The 17,984-nt window shown below is 31.8% G+C and overlaps 1 protein-coding gene and 1 long non-coding RNA gene across 5 annotated transcripts in view; one reads left to right on the forward strand and one right to left on the reverse strand.

Annotated features, from left to right (window-relative positions):
- Nucleotides 1-17,984, forward strand: part of LOC136035192 (uncharacterized) — a 181,436-nt gene that overhangs the window by 160,943 nt on the left and 2,509 nt on the right. The gene's annotated exons all lie outside the window — the stretch shown is intronic.
- Nucleotides 1-17,984, reverse strand: part of LOC136035190 (threonine--tRNA ligase 1, cytoplasmic-like) — a 62,847-nt gene that overhangs the window by 9,126 nt on the left and 35,737 nt on the right. For all 4 annotated transcript variants that reach the window (XM_065716771.1, XM_065716772.1, XM_065716775.1 and 1 more), the window contains 4 exons: nucleotides 16,072-16,263; nucleotides 12,959-13,249; nucleotides 11,077-11,342; nucleotides 5,754-6,054 (listed from right to left, as the gene is read on the reverse strand). In XM_065716771.1, coding sequence (XP_065572843.1) covers nucleotides 5,754-6,054; nucleotides 11,077-11,342; nucleotides 12,959-13,249; nucleotides 16,072-16,263 — 1,050 coding nt within the window. The remainder of the gene's footprint in view (nucleotides 1-5,753; nucleotides 6,055-11,076; nucleotides 11,343-12,958; nucleotides 13,250-16,071; nucleotides 16,264-17,984) is intronic.

Here is a 17,984-nt window from a genome sequence, read left to right on the forward strand (position 1 = left end):
AAAAACGGATATAGTAAACTATAAAAACTAAAATACAGGGTTGACAGGTCACTAAGTTTAAAAGCAATAAATGATACTATTTAATAATACTGTCATTGTGCAACGACAGAACGTTCTGACCAGACAGACTTGTACAACTTTGTTGCACAAACTTGTGCAACTGTGCAACTTTAGAACGTTCTGACAGAACGTTCTAAAGTATATTTAAAGGTATTGATGTTTCGCTAGCTAACTATGCTGATGACATCCTTGGTATTAATAGAACAGCCTTTAGAATTGAGAAAATTTTTCGAATTCTCGATAGGGAGTATAAACGTATCGGTCTTTGATTTAATGAGAGTAAGACTGAGCTCCTGGTGTTCAATCACCATTCAGATTGCCCGGCAAATGTTCAGTTAGGTGAACATGTTATTAAAGCACAAGATGACGTATCTTGGTGTGCCAATTGGGTCAAATCTTTAAGCCACGCGTCAACTTTTGAAAGAATTTTTTAGACAGAAAATCTAGAAATGCGTACGGTTTACTAGTTGCGTCAAAGTTTAAATTTAACCGCCGCATCTTAACTAGCATTTATAATGAATTTGCTGTTCCGTATCTACTCGCCCTTACATCATTTTGGTCTCTTCTTACTGCTTCAGATATTTGGGATATACGGAAGTGTTTCTACAAGTATGCAAAATATTTGCTACGGCTGCCTCTCTAGACTAACAATATCTCTCTATCCTCGCGGTATGGAGTTGCTAGTTCAGTGTCCTCGGTGCAGAAAAGAAATGAGACATCGGAGGTAGATTATTGGTGAAAGCACCTCTGAAATTGTCCTTCGTTGACAATGTGTCTGGTCTTCCATATAATTGCCCTTATTTGTATTTTTGTTCTTTTTCTTTTCCTGGCGGTTCTTCTTTGTTTTGGTATCGTTTGTATTTGTCAACATTTATTTGTTTATTTCCCTTTTCTTTCTTTATACTCCATCAGTGTTGTATTTTAAGCATATAATGGGCAATAAATTGATACATACATACAAAGTATATCAAAGGCATCTTGACCGTCCAAAATAAAAACAACTATTAGATCGACAAAACCGGAAGTTATTGGAAAAACTAGCAGGATTTGTAGAGCCCAGATGTTTTTAAAGGACCCTCATTTGCGTATAAGCCCTTCTCCCAAGAGACCCTCAGGAAGATATTGGACTTCGTCTGTGTCCACTTGGTTCAAAACCATAATTTCCCAAGTTTTGGATTAGGATTTTCCGGGGATTCTCATCTCGCCCTCCCCTGATAGCCTTATTTCATTGAACAAATTGAAAAATAGCCTTTTTTGGTACTTTCGGTGAAAAAAACTGAAAAATGAATAAAATTGCCTCCCATGGATTTAAAAAATCAACACCACTGACAGGTTGACAGAAGTTTACAGAATATATCTTTTCTTTGGATCTAAACTTTACAGAATCTATTTCTGAATCTTAATCTACAGACGTTTATCTTGGTATAAAAGTCATTAGTAATTGGGTAACTTGAAAAACTAGGCACTCTACATCTATCTACAACCATCTCCATGATCACGTCATTGTTTTGAAACCATCTATTTAATTCCTTCAAGCGGAGGTTCAACAGATACATACAATGTGAGCTTGACTAATTGTGAGTTTGACTATTTGAAACTTGAAAAACAAGGCACTCTACATCTATCTACAACCATCTCCATGAACACGTCATTGTTTTAAAACCATCTATTTAATTCCTTCAAGCGGAGGTTCAACAGATGCATACAATGTGAGCTTGACTAATTGTGAGTTTGACTATTTGAAACTTGAAAAACAAGGCACTCTACATCTATCTACAACCATCTCCATGATCAGGTCATTGTTTTAAAACCATCTATTTAATTCCTTCAAGCGAAGGTTCAACAGATGCATACAACGTGAGTTTAACTAATTGTGAGTTTGACTATTTGACTAATTGTGAGTTTGACTATTTGAAACTTGAAAAACAAGGCACTCTACATCTACTACAACCATTTCCATGAACACGTCATTGTTTTAAAACCATCTATTTAATTCCTTCAAGCGAAGGTTCAACAGATGCATACAATGGGAGTATAACTAATTGTGAGTTTGACTATTTGACTAATTGTGAGTTTGACTATTTGAAACTTGAAAAACAAGGCACTCTACATCTACTACAACCATTTCCATGAACACGTCATTGTTTTAAAACCATCTATTTAATTCCTTCAAGCGAAGGTTCAACAGATGCATACAATGTGAGTTTAACTAATTGTGAGTTTGACTATTTGACTAATTGTGAGTTTGACTATTTGAAACTTGAAAAACAAGGCACTCTACATCTACTACAACCATTTCCATGAACACGTCATTGTTTTAAAACCATCTATTTAATTCCTTCAAGCGAAGGTTCAACAGATGCATACAATGTGAGTTTAACTAATTGTGAGTTTGACTATTTGACTAATTGTGAGTTTGACTATTTGAAACTTGAAAAACAAGGCACACTACATCTACTACAACCATTTCCATGAACACGTCATTGTTTTAAAACCATATATTTAATTCCTTCAATCGAAGGTTCAACAGATGCATACAATGTGAGTTTAGCTAATTGTGAGTTTGACTATTTGACTAATTGTGAGTTTGACTATTTGAAACTTGAAAAACAAGGCACTCTACATCTACTACAACCATTTCCATGAACACGTCATTGTTTTAAAACCATCTATTTAATTCCTTCAAGCGAAGGTTCAACAGATGCATACAATGTGAGTTTAACTAATTGTGAGTTTGACTATTTGACTAATTGTGAGTTTGACAAATTTGACTAAGAATTAGCAGTATATTAGCATTTTTAACCTACAACACCTTATATCTTATAGAAAGAGCTCCCACTATCCCCAAATTCCCGGGGAGACTTCAGAGAACTTCGTTTTCTACAGAAAGTACAGAACAAATTTGACAATAGTTAAGCAATAAAGCAGAATAATAAAACAACAAAAACGAAAACTATATAAGAAAGCAATAGAGCAGCCATTTGCTTGTTGATATTTGATGATCATCATAGTTTACACATTAATTAATTCTATAGATCCAAATCTAAGCAACTCAAACAAAAGAATATAACAGAACCTTATTTTTCCCTTTTTGCATTAAACTTTTTTTTATTTAGAGAGTAATTTTAATCCAAATAGGAAACTTTCAACTCATTTATTATTACATTTGACAAGAATCCGTCTCTTCACTGTATTTTTTTTTCATTGAGTTATTCGATCACCGCTTAAAGTTTCACCATCATTTTCTATCCGGGAATATAAGTGTGGTTATAATTATCTATCATCTTTTAATTGGTTCTGAATTTTTAGACCGACGAGTAATTGGCTTTAACTATTTTTTGCCGAAGATGAACACTAATTTTCAAGCAGCTTTTCCTGAATTGGGCATTGGTTTGATTAGTTGATTGGTTTTGATTAGTTGACTTTGATTGTGGCATCAGTTTCCATAACTCACTTACATATTGCATTGAGTTGTGATCCATTCTGAGATTGTGATGCAGTTCTATGACAATTGCGATTTTGGTGATTATAGATCGATTGCAATTTGGCGATTGTGCAATTTAATTGTGCAATTTTTTGAGATTGAATGCAATTTAATGATTGTAAATCGATTGCAATTTGGTGATTGTAGATCAAGTGCAAATTCGCTATTGTACAACGTTTGCAATTTGGCGATTGTAGATCGAATACAATTTCGCGATTGTAGATCGATTGCAATTTCGCGATTGTAGATCGATTACAATTTCGCGATTGTAGATCGATTGTAATTTGGCGATTGTAGATCGATAGCAATTTGGCGATTGTGGATCGATTGCAATTTGGCAATTGTAGATCGAATACGATTTGGCAATTGTAGATCGATTGCAAACTGACGATTGGAGATCGATTGCAAACTGACGATTGTAGATCGATTGCAAATTGGCAGTTGTAGATCAATTGCAATTTTCCGATTGTGAATCGATTGCAAATTGGCGACTGTAGAACGATTGCAATTTGGCGACAGTAGAAGCACTAGAGATTGAAGTCGATTGGTTTATGGTCGAAACTTAAGGTGTCTGAGGCCATATACATGAAAGTTGCAATTACAGCGAAAAGTTTGTAACGAATACCTAAGTTATCAGAACACAATAGCTAAAAACCATTAAGAACACGAAAAAAAATCGCAAGACAAAGCTTTCCGAATAGCGGTGCGACCTGGACTAAACCGGTTCCAGTTTTGGATCTTTCACAGCCACTTTGCAGGGGAATTGGAGTCTAAGAGGGACAAGGGAAGGAAGCTACGGTAGATGAAATAGAGAGTTGAGCCGAATCTTATGCAGAGCTTAGTCAAAAATTAAAGTTGGTGATTTTTCATTGTAAATGTGAAAATACTGCATACATACCCCTTTATTTAGAATGCTTGTTTTGATTTGTAAGTGTTTATTCAACTTTATTTATAGGTTTTCTATATTCTTGAAATTTGGGGAAGTAAATAAATTAATAAAGTCCACAAAAGAGTCGACGCCAGATCTTATACACTTGAGCGAGTCCCAGAAATGTGATTTTTGTTTTTGTTTTTGTACAGGCCTAGCGTGTGTGCTTTTTCTCATCTTTTTTTGTGCGGGTTAATTTTTTAAGATAGTATTTATTTTTTATTTGTTTCTTTCCTGTTGACAAAGGTTTCCAAATGCGGAGCCGATATATTCTGTCTTTCGTTATAATTTATATATATATAAGATATATATATATATATTTATATTGTGAATATATTATCTATCTATGCTATATATATAGAAAAATAAACAAAGAAGTTTTTGGTTTCTTTTGTTTTGTAAAGTTCCTTGTCTTACTAAATGTTTTAAACTTTTTTGAATATGTTCGTCTTTCAGTTATTAGAAATTAAATTTCAGATATTGTATATTATTTATATTAAATTTTAATTATTAGAAAGACTGCTGTTATAGCCCGTGCTAATTAAAAGCTGACTTTTCAAATCTAGTGTTTTTCAAAATGATTTTTAACATTATTAATTAATTCGTTTTTAGTTTTGCTAAGTAAATTCTAAGTTCTTCGTTTATTGCCAAATAAATTCACATCTTTTATTTTTTGTAGCGGAAATTCTCACTTTTCCATTTCACTAATTAAGTATTCCCTTTTTCCTAGTGAAATTTTCAATTTTATTCTTACAACATAAATTCTCACTTTTCAAATTTTGTTTATTATATTTTTCTCTTTTCCCTAATTAACTTTTTACTTCACTTTTCCATTTTTGTTTATTATGGTTTCCCTTTTTCCTAATAAAATTTTCACTTCATTTTTTAAAGGATTAATTCTCACTTATTATATTTCGATGAATGAATTCTGAATTTTCCACCTTTTTCTGAAAGTTTTGATTTTTTTTTTTTTTTTTTTTGCCGAACTAATTCTCTTTTTTTTTTGGCTGAGTAAATTCCAAATTTTCAAATTTTTTGGGCTCACTAAATTCTCACCTGTTATTATTTTTTTTTTTCAAAGAAATTCTGTCTTTTGTGTTCCCCCCAAAAATTCCCACAATTATGGATCTGCAATTAAATACGCAGTAGTCAACTGAGTGAAGATTCAGTTGGCAGCCTCGATTCAGCTGGTCAATATAAATCACCATAGTATAATATAATTATCAATAATAATATAATTATAGGCCACCTATAAATCCCCAGAACATGATGATGACTTACCTTTTCAGCTTCATTCCAAGTCTCTATCTTGCCTAAGAATTTCTCTGGCCTAGTGGACAGCTTGAGCTGAAACGTGAAACCAAAAACGGAGTAGACATACTTCAAGAATTCTAGAGCCCCCTTAATCTCACTTCGAATTTGATCCATGGTACAGAAAATGTGCGCATCGTCTTGCTGGAAACGTCGAACACGAGTGAGGCCCGTGAGCGCACCAGACAGCTCATTTCTATGAAGTACTCCAAAATCGGCTAGGCGCAAAGGCAGCTCCCTCCAACTTCTTGGTCTGTGATCAAAAATTAGGCTAAAAGGTAAAGAAAAGGATTAATGTATATACAATGAGAGAGAGGAAAAGAGAAAGAAAGAAATAAAGAAACAAAGAAAGAAAGAAAGAGAGAGAGAGAGAGAGAGAGAGAGAAGAAAATGATAGATATGATTCTTAAGGGGTAAAGAAGGGACAAATAACAAGGAAGAAGAAAAAAGCGAACGCAATAATTAATGTATAGACATTGAGAGAGGAAGAAGAAGAAAGAAGGATACAGAGAAGGGAAAAGGAGAAAGGAATAACAAGGCAAAGAAAAAAAAATAAACTGAATGATTAATCAATACAAAATAAGGGAGATTAATAGAGAGTATAGAGAAAGAGAGAGAGTGAGGGAGAGAAAGATAGCGAATGATAAGAGAGACTGAGAGACGGGAGAAGAGAAGAGCGACAGAAATATAGCGTGAAAGGAGAAAAGGGGGGAGAAATAGCACAACAAAGAGAAAAATAAAATAAACACGGGAAAGGGAGACCGTGAAAAAGAGGAAGAAATAGAGAGAGGGTGGTATGCGGAAAGAGGAAATGAAGAGACAGAGGAGGACACGGGTAAAAAGATGATGGAGAGAGATATAGAGTGAAAGAGAAAAAAGAGGGAGAAATCGCAAAGCAAAGAAAAAAAGTAAAGAGAAAATTTCCCGAAAAACTTCATACAGAAAGGATAAGAACTAGTTGAAATTTAAGTTTTGGTAACTTTTTAATACCATACCCATTCAGACAGAAGGAGCGTTACGATGAAGAGGATTAAAAAGATCAGAAAAATGAACTAAAAAACTTTCGCAGTAAACGTACATTAGATAAAGAGCGTCCTCAATTGGCACAAAAAAAGAATAGAATCCCAAGAAAGAAAAATCCGAAAATTTCATTTTACAGGAAATTCAAACTTTCCAATGGGAAAACACCTAACAGGGAATCCTGCGTTATTTGATAACTCATATAAGCAAGAAACTTTCTACACACATTCACATTTATCACCTCCTCAAATCACTTTTCGGTTTATAAGAGCTTAACTTGGAGCAGAGGTTTTTAAAAAATTTATTCCTGATTATTCCGTTACCTGGGGGGCCCCCCGGGCTTATTACAAAGAACATACCTAGGGCAATTTACTTTGTTTAATATTTTGTCGCTATTTCTCAATATTCAAGTGAGATTAATTTTACGTTTAAAATATATCCTTCCGGATGTAGTTATATATATCCTAAAGGATAATTTTTCTATAATAAATCCTTTAGGATTATAGCCCTTTGATCAAAACAATTAAAAACATCAAATTAAAAAAAAAAATTTATTCTTGGACTCAGGTATATTCATATATGAAAAATGTGATTTTCTAATTTTTTTTTTGTTGTTTCAAAATTACTTATTTAGGACAATATCTCATTTTCTTAACCGAGAAAGGCGGCTAAGATGGAATAGATTTGAACAGATAAGTATGGAGGAGGAACATGCGTAGCTATGTTGGCCTCAGGCGGCTTGGTGCTGCGGTGAGTCGTTAGTAGTAGTAGTAGAACACTGAACCGTGAAAACAATAAACTAAATCTAGTAGCGCTTTTCGCCCATACAAATTTAAACATTACCAGCCCTTGATTCCCAAAGACAAGTACACTTTCAAAGGAAAGCTACAACTCAATTAGCCCAAAAATTCAAATTCATGCCTTAGGAGCTGGTGATAGCAATTTTTCGAAACAAATACCTAATCGTAATCATCTAATCGTAAAGAAGTAAAACAATCACAGCGTAAACCCTTGTCACTGAAGACGAATAAGCTTCACGATTCCTGCTCACCTATGACACATATCCTGCTCACTACAATTGTAAGCAGAAAATCCTTAAGTAACCATCAGAAAATAAAAGACTTAGAATTTAGAGTCTTATTTCTCTTAGAAGCAGAAAAATCCTTGAGGTAGCATGCATAAACTAAAAGACTAAAGTATATGACTTTCAATAATCCTTCAGCAGCCAAAATATTGATAACTTGTAGCATATAACTTAAATATTCCGAAAAGCTCAGACAAATTTTTCAAAAAAAAAGAGACACGTCACTGCTGCACCTTTTTTTCAAAAGAAAAATCTAAAAATAATGTTCCTTCACTTACGACATGGAGTGCTAAAATAACTCCACTCGAAGGTTTTTTCTTAAAGGTGCACTTTCATTTCGATCAGTCGCCATTTTTTTTGGGGGGGGGGAGGTAAAGCAATATTTCCCAGAAATTTGTTTTTACAACAAAATTTTACAACTAAAATAAATCCAAACAACTGTTTCCGTTCTTGAATCACATTTAAATGAAAATTCCTATCAACAGATACTGTTTTTTTCTTCAAAAGCAGGCTTTTAAACTTACAGTTACTATTGACCATGGTTCATTGTGATTCCTACAACCATGAAAAATGAATTCCCAATTTTTCCTAGTCTTCTAAGATGTATTTCCATTCGTAGAATTAGGAACCAACCAATTAGGAGCCAATTGAAATTAGGAACCAATTACCAATTAGGAACCAATTAGGAACCAATTGAAAAGGATTCAACCAATACCAAAACTCACATTTCATTTTCACTGTCCTTAGTTCGAGAATTTTTTTTTTTTTTAAGACACGTAAACACAACGAAAGGATTTCTCGTCCTCTAATGATAATAAAAAAGAAGAACTAAATACAGTGTAAACAAGTATACCCATGACAGAGTCTCAACCTCAACCTCTCAAAAAAATCACCTGATACTCCAAAGGAGAATTGTCTTTCTCTCCAATACTTTTGTGTAAATGTGACAGTGACCCTTCTATTATTATTATTGCACATATTTACAAGTACACTATATCAATGGCTATAAAAGGCTTCATGGCCCGTAATATGGAGGCTAAATAACACTGTAAATTTAAAACAAATAAACAAAAGAATTCACTTCATTAAATTAACACAATAATACAAAAAACTCAAGCAACAAGAGAAGACACCAACCCTTGGTCGATGCTCACATTTATAATTTAACGATACTGTAACCCCCACCCAGTGCCTAGGACAAAAACAGCTATTATACAAGCCCCTGTAATAATAATAATAATTTTAATAATAATAGTAATAATAAGTCTAATAATAAAAAAGTCAATTAAATTTAAACTAATCAATGCCTTATTTCATACTTTAAATATTCATTTTATATTTTAATTTAAGAAAACTCTTGAGCTATCTTGAGCCTCTAGAGAACTCTTGAGCTGAGTTTTAAAAATGGCAAACGAGTGAACTCTAGAGCCTCTAGAGAACTCTTGAGCTGATTTTTGAAAATTCCAAACGAGTGAACTCTAGAGCCTCTTGGTACTAAATCCCCTCTTGTTGGTCCTGCATATTGTAAAACTTGATCCCTTTTCTACGTAATACCTTACATTATATACCTACATACCTTACATACTTTACGACGTAATACCTTACATTATATACCTATATACCTTACATACTTACACACTTTACGACGTAATACCTTACATTATATACCTATATACCTTACATACTTACATACTTTACGACGTAATACCTTACATTATATACCTATATACCTTATATACTTACATACTTACACACTTTATGACGTAATACCTTACATTATATACCTATATACCTTACATACTTACATACTTTACGACGTAATACCTTACATTATATACCTACATACCTTACATACTTTTCGACGCTTAATACCTTACATTATATAGCTACATACTTTACAACGTAATACCTTACATTATATACCTACATACCTCACATACTTTACGACGTAATACCTTAAATTATGTACCTACATACCTTACATACTTTACGACGTAATACCTTACATTATATACCTACATACTTTATGATGTAATACCTTACATTATATACCTACATACCTTACATACTTTACGACGTAATACCTTACATTATATACCTACATACCTCACATACTTTAAGACATAATACCTTAAATTATATACCTACATACCTTACATTAGGTATTTTTTACTAGATTACACGGCCTTTGTATGACGAAAAAATAAACGTTTCAAATGGGAATAAGTCCATTTATTAGACAGTGAAACCTTCATTTGAAATTCAGCTTTTATTTAGGCAATCTTAAAGAAGAAAATTTACAACTCAAGACTTTGCATGAACCCAGTTATTGAAATCTCTCAGACAGATCTAGTGAATGAACCGCAAAATATTATTTTATTGTGTGGAAATATTTTAGTTTTAATTTTAATACTTTATTATTTCTGCTGATGACGATTGTTGTATATGTGGTCGAAATATCCCGACTTAAGTATCTGTTTTCACTGTCTGATAAGTGGACTTGTCCCCATCTGAACGTTTGTTTGTCCAAAACTCAATCCATTTTCTTCTTTATCAAAAACTAAAACTGTAACATTAACTATATTTTGCCAGTATTGGCAAACTTCCTCCTATATTTGAGCATACAAAAACAAATGTCTGTGTTTTAATAAAAAATCTACATGTTTTAGTACAAAATCTGTTTTTTAATAAAATTCTATCAAACGATGTCTGTGTGTGGAATTATTTTTTTTTTCAAAATTAAATTTTTTTTTCAAAAATTAAAACTGTAGCATTAACTATATTTTGCCATTATTGCCAAAATATTGGCAAATTTCCTTCTATATTTGAGCTTGCCAAAACAAATGATGTCTGTGTTTTAATAAAAAAATCTACATTTTTTAATAAAAAATCTGTTTTTAATAAAAATCTACCAAATGATATCTGTGTAGACTTCAATTTTTTTTCAATAGTTAAAACTTAGCATTAACTATATTTTACCAATATTGGCAAATTCCTCCAATATTTGAGTTTGCCAAAACAAATGGTTTCTGTCTTTTAATAAAAAATCTACATGTTTTAATACAAAAATCTGTATTTTAATAAAAATCTATCAAATGGTGTTTTAATATAAAATCTACGAATGATTAATATAATCATATATTTAATACAATATATATAATAAACTTATATAATAAAAACTTATCTTACCAATGGGAAGGACAGTTCATTGGCTTCAAAGCAAATTTGTCTTTCTCAACATCAAAGGAGAACATATTGTCAGCATAGTGTTCCCAATGCCCAGACGTTTGCCATAACTTGGAACTATAAATGTTGGGAGTTACCACCTCCTCAAACCCCCGCTTCTCATACTCACTTCTAATGAACTGAATCAGAGTATTGTAAATAAATGCTCCGTGAGGGGTGAAAAAGCAGGAGCCTGGACTCAGTTCATGAAAGAAATACAACTCTTGCTCCTAAGAAGACAAGAAGAAAGTATTAACAGGTATGTACGTATTCTTTTTTGGTGGGGGAGAGAGGAAGGGCAATAATGAAGAAACAATTTATTTGATAAGAAGTACCGAGAAAACCAGGTAAGATTTTTGCAGGCTAGTTAATTTTTGAGTCTGGACTCATGAAAGAAATATAGCCCTTAGTCATAAAAAGAAAGAAGAAAAGAAATTTTTTTATTAACAGGCGCGTAAGAAAAATTTATTTGATTAAAAAATGCCGAGAAATCCAGGCAAATTTGGGGTTTGGGGAAGGGACACCCCGAATCACACTTCAAGACACACAAGAACATCCCAAGTTGACTAAAAGATTTTAGCCGTTAATTACTAAATAATGTTTTGAATTTATGAACTGAATTATAAAATAAAATAGATTATGAGGTTATGAATAAATCAATATAATAGCGTGTGTGGCTTTGAATTTTTTAAGTTTAACAAATTCCATAATCAGCTATCCTAAATAAACACAGGATTCTGTATACTCGTACGAAAATCGTAATTTTATTTCTTAGCTTTTAGGGTCAAAATACTTGAATGATAATTAGACATGGTATATGAAAATTTATAAAAAATGACCAAACATATGAAAAATATTCTGCCGTTGAAACATAAATAATACATAAAGTTTTGAATATTAAAGTTTGACCAATGCCGCATTAAAATATAGCAAATAATAAAAAACATTCTGTATGTTCGTACAAAAATTCTAAAAAATTATCTTAGATTTTGGGGTCAAAATACTTGAATGACAATTAGACATGATATTAAGAAAATCTATGAAAATGAACAAACAGACGAAACAGATTCTGGCCGTTAAGTGATAGATACTGTATGAAATTTTGAAACTTATGAAGTCTATCTAGCTCAATTTGGACATTTATCTAATAACATATATATTCTTCATATAAAAAAAAAAATTTAAACAGATTTTTTGCTTCAAAATAATTGATTGACAATTAAACTTTGCATATGAAAATGTCCAACATTTTTGTTTCATTACAGCTTTAGCGAGGCCGTGCCCAAAAACACATTTTAATTGCTTTTTAATTTTAACAACAAAACATTTTATTGTTTTGAGAATTTTTACCCAGCTTTGTATGTTTATTTAAAAATTTAAGTCTATTAGATCTATACATGCGTTTTTTTTCCCAAAACTATTTGCTTTATTTTATTTTTTTGGAAAAATAAAAACCTTTAATTTTGTTGCACAAATACTATGCGTAAAAGAGACCAATCCAATTAAATCTTTGCATTCCGCGTACAAAAGTATGATAAAGTCAACTTTTAGATAGTCAAATTAATGTATTTTTAATCTAAAACAAAAAATAGTAAGTTTTGATTTTGAACAAAAAATTTTTGGTGGTTATTTTTGAAAATAAAAGAAAAACTGATGTAAATAGTTGTTTTTTAAAAGTTCTAAACAACATGCTGACGAGAACAATAGCTTCAATAGTTTTTAGTTTATTTTTATTTGAGTTTTTTTATTATAATTTTTTTAGCTTTTCTTATTATTATTATTTTGTTTAGTTAATTTTTTTCGTAAATAGGGTTTTGTAAATGAGAAGGAATTTAGCAAATCTTACCCTTCCAAGTTTCCTATGATCTCGTTTGGCTGCTTCTTCTTGTAACTTCTTCCATTCCTTTAGCTGCTTGGAATCAGGAAACGAAATTCCGTACACTCTCTGCAGAGATTCTGCTTCTTGCTTACCTTCCCAATAAGAAGATGAGTTCTTTGTGATGTTGAATGCCTTAATTTTTCCAGTATGCCTCACATGGGGGCCCATACACAGATCAATGAGGGGGCCACATCGATACACAGTGGTGGTTGGTGACTTGACTTTTTCATTCAAGATACGTACTTTGAACTGATTATACTAAAAATGGGATAAATTAGTAATGAGACAGACAGATTTCGTTGGTGGTATTTTGACTATGGGAATTCAGAAAAAACTAAGATTCTAAGCAAAAATATCCTTCAAGAATGGAAAACCTGAAAAAGAATAGGCTGCAGGAACAGGGGGGTCAATTCATGAAAATGTGGGGAGGAATATTTTCTTTTCTGTTTATTCATGAAGGCATAAATTTCTTGTTAAAAAATCAAAGGGGCGAAATTTTCTGTTTTCAACTTTTGTCAATAAGAATACAAAATAGCTGTTTTTCAAAATAAAAGAGGGAGAGGGGGGCAATAAATATAAGGGATATTACAAATTATTTTGTAGACCACAATCCTTTCCAATTTACCGGAATTAAGAGAAAGAAAAAGAAATAGCCGCAACATACAAAAGAAAAAGACAATCATAAACAAAAGTCACAAATATAAAAAAGAAAGAAAACAGTTCTTGTTGTTGCTTTTTGTTTTTATATTTAAAAGAAATATAAATGCGGATAGAAAATTATAAAAAAAAATCATTATTTTTTCGATGATTTTTTTTTGTCCTAGGGTAGAAACTTCTCAATTTCATTTAATTCCAGTTTTTGGATCTATATATATATATATATATATATATATATATATATATATATATATATATATATATATATATATATATATATATATATGTATATTTCAAGCTATAATTTCAGTCAGTAAAAAAAGCAACGAAAAAACACAGCAGATATATCAGTCAAGAAACCGCCAAACCGCCTCAGCGTGTTTCGTAGAGTAAGAAACAAGAAAAATCCAGTAAAAGTGAAAAAATTGATTAGATTATAACAAATTAGCAATAATACCACAAAATTGACGACTTAACAAAATTACACTTCATTAAGCAATCAGATGGTGGTGGCGGTGATATTGCTGGCAAGCACTAAAAGTAAATTCAAGTTGATGACATTACAGAATTGACATTAAAATTAAATTAGATTTAATGTCAGAACATTAGTTGTTTAAATATTTCTTTCGAAAAATATTGTACTTCTTTTGTACCATGCAATATCATAATCATATTTTATATGGTTGTTTTAAAAGATAGTAATTTCGACTTTTAAATTTCAATTCAAATTTTACAAAATATCAGAGTGGTGAGGATAGTTCGGGAGCATCTCTACTATACCATAGATACTTATAGTAAGTATCTATGCTTAAGAGATCTTAAGAAATACTTTTAGTAACTTTAGAGTGACAAATGTTGGGCAGAGTATAGACAGTGAGCCTGCGATTTGTAAGTCAGTGTTGGAATAATGTATGCCATGACATCTATTTTTCTAATTTTTTCCTTTAACAAACTACGATTTTATATTACAATACATAAGATAAATTCAATCATGCACACAAGGGGGGGGATCAAAGGATTAGAATCATTAAAAATAATTTGCAATAAATTCAAATAAACTTACAATTTACATACGTATATATTTATACGTATATATTTCAGCATCTCTGTTGAAAGAACTTAATTTGTTGTGTCATAATAAATAATGTATACTGTATATTTAAAAAGCATAAGAAATTCACAAGTTATGAGAAGTTTTTTTTAACAAACAGGAAACCAAAAACTGTCATAGAGCCAAGCTGTATAGACTGGCATAATTCAGAAAAACCAAAACAATGAAAACAATAGAAAATTCTTTTCTAAGAATTTTTTTCCAGATGAGTGGCAATCGCGCCTTGTAAAAATAAAAGTATTCGTACCAATCTATCTATATAGAACCAGATAGATATATATCATGCCAAATACAAGAAGTTGACACTTATGGATGCACAGCGAAAATGCATCAACTACAAAACAAAAAAAATTACATCGACTGACGTCTCAAGCTGTACCAACTGGCATTTCAGCCTCTGTGGTTATACTTGATTTAGTATTCTCCTTCCAAATCTAAAAGATATAGGCCAAGGGATATATGAGATACTGAATCTAAAAGATTCGGACAATACCACAATATCATACAGGTAATTATAGGTAAAAATCCTATTTATAGGTAAAATGTATACAAATACAAGTGATAAATAAAAAAAAATATAGATAAATATAGATAATATGATGTAGATAAAAGAAATAGCATATTAGTTTTTTTTCATGTAGTGAGTAAGATAGCCTGTACGGCCACGACGCAGGTTACAACAATTTATAATATCAGCTAATGACAGAAATTTACGAAAGAGGTTGTTGACTTCAACACCCACAACCACATCATCACATCCTTCTTGTGACTTCCGTCTTTTAGATTATGGAGGGAAGTACTCCACCAAATAAAAACAAAAAGGCTAAGATGCCAGTTGATTTAGCTTAACGGTCTTTTGGCGGTCAACACAGCGATAAATTAGGAAGGAGAAGCGTGCGTAGCAGTGTTGGCCTCAGGCTGCTTGGTGCTGTGGTGAGTTGTTAGTAGTAGTAGTATCTGTCCTAGTCATTAACTCTAGTAACTGCCATCGGAGCGTCAAATTAACTTAACCTTGGAAAAAATGCTTCTTAATTCTAATTACAGGTGAGTGTAATTTTTGCATCAACAAAATCTTGTCCAAATAAACGGTACCATGTTATACAAGAAAAAGGTCTAAGAACATTATTTTACATCTTGTAATGTAATAGACTAATGTGCTAAGAAGAAAGTATACTTGAAAAAAAAAATCGAATCTATAATAGCATCTTTGCGATAAGGTACCTGACAAAATGAATTTTATCGCTTCGACACAAATTTATCACGTTGACTGGGCATGTCTTGGGCAATCATATTCTAGGTTTAGCAAAGTTACCTTAAACATTTCGAGTAGATCTTCTTTCTTCATTTCAAGCCGCTCAAAAGGTTGACTCTCTTTAATTATTTCTTTCATGACTCGTTCAATTTCTGGATATTCTGTATTTGACACTTGTCTCTCTGGTAGATACATATCGTAGTAAAAACCCTCATCAATTGGAGGACCATAACACAAATGCCCTCCATAGACCTAGAAACATAGTTAGACAGAATTTATAATAAAAAAAATAAAAAAAATACGCAAGTTGGTATCTTCATGGCTAGTGCCTCTCGAGGCTGTGTTTCCACTGTCCGCCAGTTAAAAAAAATACTTTTTCTTTTGGTTCTCCTTAGATTTTTTTTTTGTTGTTGCTTTTTCTTTCATCTAGTCTTTAAATTTTACATTTTCGTATTTTTATATTGGCATTTAAACAAAGGACATTGTAAATTTTTCTGGGTTTTCACTCATTAAACAAAACCTTAACCTTAAACAAAAGGGATAAAACTAGTCATTTTCATTTCTCCTCTTGGCCACCTGATATTTTTTCTATATATAAGGTCTCCACACAAACAACATGATTAAGTAGGACATTAAAACAAATAAAACTAGAACTTTCTTCTGGATTTTTCAGAATTAACCGATTTTGGTCGGCGTTGCCGATTTTTCCCGGCTTTTTGTTCTGATTTTGGTCGGCTTTTCCGATTTTCCCGACTTCTTGTTCCCATTTTGATCGGCGTTCCTGATTTTTCCCGACTTTTTGTTCCCGTTTTGGTCGGCGTTCCTGATTTTCCCGACTTTTTGTTCCCATTTTGGTCGGCGTTCCCGAATTTGTTTCAATTTATGTTTATGTAAATTTACTCTTGACCTGTTCAAACCATCAGATTTTACTTTCACTATCCTTGGTACTTCAATATTATTTATTAACACAGGAAAGTCCCTTTTTTAATAAAAAATAAAATTTCAATTGCATAAACTATAATCACTAATAAATATCTTAATTAAACTAATAAGTTGAAGATTACAATCAAACAGTTTTTTAATAAATTTTAAATAATCTCTGTAAAATTTTAGGTCACAGGGAAAAGCGAAATTAATTATAATAATTAATAAAATCTCTACAAGCTATTTCGATGAATGATACAGGGTTTGCCTGTGATATTTCGTCTGTATTTCAGATTTTTCCCAATTACTTTGCTATATATATGTTCACCTAGATCCGTTCACGCATTCAGATTTTATTTTCATTGGCATTTCATGGCATAATAAATTAATTAGCACAGGGGAAACCTTGTATCAATAAAAAAATAATTTGAAATAAGGTACGTAATAAAATTCCAAAATCTTAAGACAAAAAGAAAAATTGCCTTTGCACAATTCGGTTCACATTGCCATAAATGATAAAAGGGATATTGCTTCAAAGACATTATGAGTATATTGGAAATACCCAAATATGATATCTTTAAAAAAAACCGTAGATTGCGTAGAATGGGTTGTGAGTGGCTGGGGTAACACAAAGAATTCCAGAGGCTAAGGGTCGTAGATACGAAAATATATCAACAAGTAAAATAAATCATTTTTATACAATTCTGAAAAAGTGATGCAAACTTTGCCTCTTAGAGAGACCACCTGTCTTGGCTTTACTCTAATTAGCCATGGCTCTCAAGTTTTTAGTCACTTCCACCAAGTTGATTTTAATTCAGAAAATAAACAACAAAGAGAGATAAAACTCCACAAAAAAAATAACCTCAAACGAGACTGCGGCCAGTAGAGAGGAAAGACTAAAATTTGTTGTTTATTGTCATGTCTGGCCAGTTCGGCTTGAGAACTTTTAATTCAGAAAATCAACGGATTTAGTGTTCTTGGTTTTTCTATTATGTTTTATAGAAAACCATATATTATGTTTTATATTCGCAATCTTATAGTGTTATTAC

This window comes from Artemia franciscana, chromosome 14 (assembly GCF_032884065.1).
Source record: "Artemia franciscana chromosome 14, ASM3288406v1, whole genome shotgun sequence".
Lineage (NCBI taxonomy): Eukaryota > Metazoa > Arthropoda > Branchiopoda > Anostraca > Artemiidae > Artemia > Artemia franciscana.